Source organism: Trachymyrmex cornetzi, unplaced genomic scaffold (genome assembly GCF_001594075.2).
Source record: "Trachymyrmex cornetzi isolate Tcor2-1 unplaced genomic scaffold, Tcor1.1 scaffold122, whole genome shotgun sequence".
In the NCBI taxonomy this organism is placed as follows: Eukaryota; Metazoa; Arthropoda; class Insecta; order Hymenoptera; family Formicidae; genus Trachymyrmex; species Trachymyrmex cornetzi.
In genome coordinates this window covers 312,050-319,390 of record NW_017295784.1, presented here as the reverse complement: position 1 = coordinate 319,390, position 7,341 = coordinate 312,050, and the positions used below count along the sequence as shown (strand labels likewise).

Here is a 7,341-nt window from a genome sequence, read left to right as displayed (position 1 = left end):
CCCAGTGTCCCTGGAGGAATTAAAGGAAAATATTCGAGAGGAAATGCGAAACATTTCACGAAACACTTGTGAGGCCGTCATTGAAAATTTCCGCTCCAGGTTGCAGCAGTGTCAAAATAGTCAAGGATCACATATGGACGATGTTATTTTTAAGAAATAAAATCCCGATTTGTGTACTTTAATAATAAATTTCAACTTTTTATCTCACATAAGTAGTTTTTTTTTAATCATCATTTGAAATGTAAACGAACTTTTGGACCACCCTGTATTTCGCAATGTTGCTGACAAAATACTGTTTGAGCAGTTTAAACGCACTTTGAAACGCAAATTTCATACACGAATTAAGTGTATAGAAAAAACAATTTTATATTAACGACTATAAATCCACAGTAATTAGCAATTTGTCGCTCCATGAAAAAGTAGCAGGACTTTAGCGGCTAGCATTTTGTCGACGGTTCTTTTAAAGAAGAAACGTACCACAAAGTGAGGATAGCCGCTCAACTATAGCTAGCACTTTGACGCTATGTGAAATTATACCTTTATGTGTAGTAGATATGTTTTTATGTATTTTAGGTATTTTTGTATGTATTCAGTTATAAGGTATTTCGTATCTCTTCTACCTCAAATAAAAAATTATTATTCATTTATATTAATTTTTAATAATGTATTTTAAAATATGTATTTTTAGTAAGAATAGAAATTAAAGACGACACTTTTATGTGTTATATACCAGTTTCTGTATCTTCCTCTTCCTCTTCCTCTTCCTCTTCCCCTTCCTCTTCCTCTTCCTCTCCACATTCCTCTTCCCCTTCCTCTCCACATTCCTCTTCCATGTCTTTCATCTCTTAGAGCGGATCTGACAGCTCTTTTTACGAGAATATCTAATTCTTTTTTCTAAAAAGAAAGAAATAAATGTGCAAAACATATGTAAAAACATCAATACAATAAATTAATTAATAATGAAAACAATGAAATTAAACAAAACATATGCATTAATAAATACAAATAAAATTTCAAACATATTTACAGAATCAATTAGCAGAAAGTGTACATTGAAATTGATAAATCTTACCAATCTAAAGTCTGTAAAGTGTTTGTGCAAATAACAATTATTAATATTAACTGAAAATTAGAAAAAAGTATATAATCTATCCAATATTAATACTATAAAACTTTAATAATATTAAAACAAATTTTTATGGTGTAATTTAATTTAATTAACATATATTTACAATTAGTCTTGCCATAAATTCTTTTATTTAAAAAATAAATTTATTTCATAACTAATTTATGGGAAAGTTACATATATAAAAGTTTTACACTAACATGTAATGTAATTAGCGTCTCAGCGTCCATTGCCGACGTTGCAGATGTGGTGGCCAATTCCATCATTGTCGTTGGCATAGGCATTGGGGTCCATGTTGTCGCTGTTGATTCAGACATTGTCATTGACGTCAACATCTCTGCAGTTGTCATTGTTGATGTTATTGTAGTATTTGACGCCATTGTATCTAATAGTGGAGCCATCATTAACGCTGATGTGGATATTGTGGTCCATGTTGTCATGTTGTCATTGTTGTTAGGCATTGTCATCAACTTTGTTGTTGCCAATGGAGTCGCCGTTGTTGATATTATCGTCTTTGACTCGTTCGTATCTGACATTGTTGCCATCGGCGCCATCATTGTCGTTGATGTTAATGTTGAGGTCCATGCTGTCATTGTCGTTGACATAGGCATTTTGGTCCACGTTATCGATGTTGACTCAGGCATTGTCATCCACGTTGTCGTTGTCAATGGAGTCGTTGATACTGTCCTTATCTTCGACGCCATCATCTCTGCTGCTGTCGACGTTGTTGATATCATTGTCTTTGATTTAGGCATTGTCGTCCATGTCGTCATTGTTGTAATTGCGGGTATTACTCTGGATGTTGTCGTTGTCAATTTAGTAGTCGTTGACATGATTGTCTCAGATGTCCTCCTCTTCCTTGATGCTGCTACTGTCGACGGCGTCATTGTCGTTGATGTAGATGTTGTGGTCAATGCCTTTAGTGTCCCAAATTCAGTAAATTTCATTGCAGGCGTCGTCATTAGTGTCCATGTACTTGTTGTTGATGTTGTTGTCTTCATCTTAAATATTGTTGACACCAATTTCGTCGTTATTATTAATTAATGACAATTTTTCTGTAGTAATTCAACACTGAAAAAAGCTTGAGAAAAAGATAAAAAAATTATGTACTACATAAATTAATAAGTATTAAATCAATTTATGCTCCCCATAAGTCATGAATGAAAAATAATTTCATAAACCTCCAAAATTCAGTAAACACCAACTAAAAATAAGATTCTACAATAAACCATTAGTACTTAATAAATCAGAAATCAGAAGCTAGAAATTAACCAATCACAATTGAATGTGAAAAGAATAATCGATTGTGATTGGTTAATTTCTAGCTTTTGATTTTTAATTTATGACTAATGGTTTATTGTAAAAAGCCTCTAACAATATCAATTTATCAATATTTTAATTTCTTAATTTTAATGTTTATATTAAGGTCTGTATACGTATTGTATCTATTAATTATATGAATACGAATATCCCATAATACGAATGTTCTATTGTTTATTCTGTTCAATTTCTATTAATAACGAATATACGTGTATAAAAGCTAGGTGTATTAATGGCCGGTATTCGCAAGACATGGCGTTTGATATTCACCAATTTTTTTAATTATTTCATTGCAACACAAAGAAGATTGAGACATGCTGTTAATCGTACGAACGAAGATGCATTTCTTAAAAAGGAATTTGACCGTCAAATACAAGAGCATCGAATATCAACACGTTTATGATCAAGCATTTGTGAACGATAAGGTACTCGATTGCAACAATCTCCGACGACTCTGATTCTTCCTCGTGCGATATAAGACAAGTAGGTAATTTATGAAATCTTAGATTCACAAGACAGGCAAATATTTTGTCTATTAAAGACGTAATACGAGAACACAACTCTACTTACGCTGAAACTCATCATTTAGGGAAAATAAATTGATCGTCCTTGTAGATCGGCCGCCGAATACCAACAAGTCCAACGCTTCCTTTTTCGCACTTATGTGTGTGTGCGTGCGTATCGCGTACACATACGTATGGAATATAAACAAAACTCGCTGGCGGGAAAAACAAGATTGACGGCGCGAAGTTTGAAACAAAGAAAAGTTTGAAACAAACGCGTCAGATTGTGTTTTTATTTCATTGATAAAGGTCGCGTTCAGCAGACTTAACTGTTGTGAAGCGGATCCGTGAGCGTTAGCTGCTATTGGATGATCTAGAAGAATGCACCAATAATAGCGAGTGCTTACGGATCTGCTCCACAACAGCTGAGGCTGGAGTCCCATGAGGTGTATTTACCGCGATCGCGTAACCTCTGATTGGTTACGCGGTTACGCGATACGCGGTAAATACACCTCATGGGACTCCAGCCTGAGTCTGCTGAACGCGACTATAAATATGCGCTTCTATGATAAAACGTAAATTATAGTATATATGTTAAATGCGTCCTAATATCGTTATAACTCAAACAGAACAAGTCATGATCCGATAATGTCAAAACGATATTAAAATAAATCTTAATGAATTGAAAAATAATTTTTAATATTTATTTTAAAACCATTTTGACGTTATTTTAATATGTTATAATAGCTTATATTCTGCTTGAAAAGCACATTCTAAATATGGTCTGTGTAGTTAGATTTTCCTATTTCTCTAATTTTATTAACACCCGATAATATCTATGATGATTTACACACTAAAAAAATATGCAAATTACACCATGTAAGTGTGAAACTTATTTCGATTTTTAATTAAAATATACTCGTTTCTTTATATTTATTTTTAAAACACTGCAACGCACTTTTTACTTTATCTTTAGGAAGTGAAGGAAGGAAAATCAAATCTAATCGTGGTAGATCAACTATGGTGAACATATAATGATTGTAAATAATTATAGGTGAACCCCAAAACATTAATTTTTTTTTTTTTAATACATGTATATCTAATTTCAAAACTTTCAAAAATTTTATTTTTAATGCTTTACTTTTAATATGTTTCTAACTTTACGATAATTCCATATTGAATTTGGCGCTTTTCGCAAGAGTGTAGAGTAGGTCATGTGACCTCAAACCACATGAACGACATCTGTGCCGAAGAGCGACTATAAACAAACTGATAAAAATGGCGTCCACGTTGGAGAATCTGGAGGCTCAATTGGAACTGTTTATCGAGAATGTACGACAAATACGCATTATAGTGAGCGATTTTCAGCCTCAAGGGCAAAATGTATTAAATCAGAAGATGTGAGTACTCATGCAACATGCGTATATTCGTATATTCATGTGTGGAAACGTTACCTTTATAAATTAACCTCGCAGTATCATGCAATACCTGATATGCCCTATAAATTATTTATGATCCGCACACTTCCTTGAGATTTCATAGATCTGTTCTTCTTATCTGAATTTTTTGCATGATTTATTTTTCCTTTTTTTCTCTTTATGTTTGAGAAAAAAGAAAAGATGAACCCTGCACAAGAAGTTTTAGTTACGAAGGACAGACCTTGTTTAATCATGAATTATAATTAATATCACTAAAATGTAAAACTCATTTTAAAAAAATGTAGGACAAGTGTCTAGATTCTAAGAAGTGTGCTTGCCTTTATGCCTGTTTTATCTTTTTTTTTATCTTCATCAGGAAAAAGAAAGGCAATAGGTACGAACACTGATACACATCAAGTCAAATCCCAGAATTATAATACCTTGAATAATACTGATCTAGAAATTTAATAAATATTTTTCTTTGTATAGTCAAGGCTTAGTCAATGGCTTACAAGAAATCGACAAGCTAAAGTCTCAGGTACAAGAAGTCCATGTGCCATTGGAAGTATTTGAGTAAGTCTAATAATATTGATGTTATTAATTATTTATCTAACAAATATATTATTACAAAAACACTCGTTTTAGTTACATCGACCAAGGGAGAAATCCTCAATTATATACCAAAGACTGTATAGAGAAGGCTTTGACGAAAAATGAACAGGTCAAAGGAAAAATAGATGCCTACAGGAAATTCAAGGCAAACATGCTGGTGGAGTTGAATCGAGTTTTCCCGCATGAACTAACCAAATACAGAGCAATTCGTGGAGATGAATAGGATAATTTAGTTTCAAGGACCAAGATTTTGATGGATACATGTGTCTCTGCGTATGCTGCCACACGATGTGTAATATATGTTCTTGGTAACTTCTATATTTATTAAAAAAACACTTCTTAAGCATGATTAATATTATATTTTCTTGTATATATTATAAGCATATCTTATGCAATTTTCTAAAAATTAAAGAAACTTATAAAAGATAAAAAGTATTGAAATGTTTATATTTTTTACGTTCCTGGTTTAGTCTAACCTAACCTACACTAATTAAACCAACACTTGTGCAAATTTTATTGAATAATCATTGCGCTATTCTTTGTATTAAAACACTTGTATATTACACTTGTATACCAAGTGTTCAAAATAACGTTATAAATTTTTATCTCAGGTATATGGCTTTTTTTTAAAGGTGGTTCAGACAAGAATTATTTGATTTCAAGAAGGAAATATGGCATTTATTATTTTTTATTTATTTCAAGGTTAACTTTGTTTTTTAAAATAAGAATCTACATTTTTTGTGATGGTAACATATTCTAGGTAAAAAAGCAATTAGTAACTTTTGTTTGTAATATTTTTTATCTATCTATAATTTTCTAAGATATTTAACAAAATATCTAAACTTTTGGAATTAAAAAAAATGTCGATAACTAACAACTTCTGAAGAAAAGTACAAGCAATAACAAATGTTTATTTTAAACTAATAAATTTAATAAGTGTAACATTTACTGAACTTTGTTTCATTTTTTTTAGATATTTAAGGATTAACGATCAATGTCAAATTAAATTAATGTTCAAAATTAAGTCCTTTCACTTCAATATATTTTAGAATTCTTTCACGAAAGCATCTTCATTAATTAACATCTGTGGTGTTATTTGTGCACAGGCTCGATATATTCTATCTATCATATCTTCACATTGCGAGAACAGTTGATATAACACGTCCAGACCTAATATTATTAGTTTTTTCTTTGGGACTTAATAAAAAACCGTGTTATATTAACTGCTTCTACAGCGCGTGAAGATATGATGGATAGAATACGTCGTGCACAAATAACACCACAGATGTTAGCTAATGTTTGAAGGTATTTTCGTGAAAGACTTAAGAAATAAAATAAAAAACAATAAATGCCGTAATATTTCCCCCTGAAATCAAATAACTCTTATCTGAAAAGTTCTTCTAAAAATGTCGTGTTTTTGACATAAAAATTTGAGATTGTTTTCCATATAACGCTTTATTTTGAGAACACCTATATATGAAATTATTTGTAGTCAAAATGTTAATGGTTAATTAAGAAATTGCTGCAATTTGCAAAAATATTACTATAAATAAATCGATTGACATAGCTGGGATAAAAAACTGAAATCATTTAGAGATGAATTGTCAAAATTTAAAGGAAAGGATATAATCAGGAAAATTTGTATTGTACATTAAGATATGATAATTACCTATTAATGATGCTTTCCATTTGGTGACACAAGTCTACACAAGTGTCGTTCTGTCTTGTCGAATGTCAAGAAAAATATAGAACGATGTTTGTCACAACTTGTGTCACTAAATGGAAAGCACTAAATGTCAAGTGCAATTTGCATGGTTACCAGGTATATTTATTTTATAACTAATTTTATAATTGTAAAATAATGTGAAATATATTAAGAGTTCAACAATCGTAACTATAAACTTCACGTAACTCCAAATGGTATAACTTAATTTGATATAAGGCGTACAATTGTATAAAGTTATTATGATAATACATTTGTCTCGTACAAATATTTTGCAATGAGGAACAGCTGAGTGAATATTTGATATTTACTCTTTCAATTACGTATATTACGTGTATTATATTGCAGAAATAATGCAATAAAATTTAGTAAGCTGAGAAAAAGAGGAATTTAATTTTCGATGTATATGGATGAATGTTGATGCAAAAAAAATTATTTATTGTGTTAAAAATAAATAATTATATAATTTTTATGATATAATATCTCCACATTATATATTGAAAAAAATAGATTAGATACGAAAACGATACAATTTTTAAACTCGGCAATTTATCTGCGATTTATTTATGTTATATATATATATGTATAAAAAGTATGTATATATATAACTTTATACATATGTATATATATATTTAAAAC

At 30.6% G+C, this 7,341-nt stretch overlaps 2 protein-coding genes across 2 annotated transcripts in view; one reads left to right on the top strand and one right to left on the bottom strand.

Moving 5' to 3' along the window:
• Positions 1-3,090, bottom strand: part of LOC108768297 (cell wall protein DAN4-like) — a 3,595-nt gene extending 505 nt beyond the window's left edge. The window contains exons 1-3 of the mRNA XM_018518683.1: positions 3,017-3,090; positions 1,327-2,127; positions 821-894 (exon numbers count right to left, since the gene is read on the bottom strand). Coding sequence (XP_018374185.1) covers positions 821-894; positions 1,327-2,127; positions 3,017-3,031 — 890 coding nt within the window. The 5' untranslated portion in view covers positions 3,032-3,090. The remainder of the gene's footprint in view (positions 1-820; positions 895-1,326; positions 2,128-3,016) is intronic.
• Positions 3,091-4,227: 1,137 nt separating this feature from the next.
• On the top strand, positions 4,228-5,322 carry MED10 (mediator complex subunit 10). Its single transcript, XM_018519711.1, has 3 exons — positions 4,228-4,349; positions 4,857-4,940; positions 5,013-5,322. Exons 1-3 carry the CDS (start codon positions 4,228-4,230, stop codon positions 5,200-5,202), a joined length of 396 nt encoding a protein of 131 aa, XP_018375213.1. The 3' UTR covers positions 5,203-5,322.
• Positions 5,323-7,341: the final 2,019 nt, after the last annotated feature.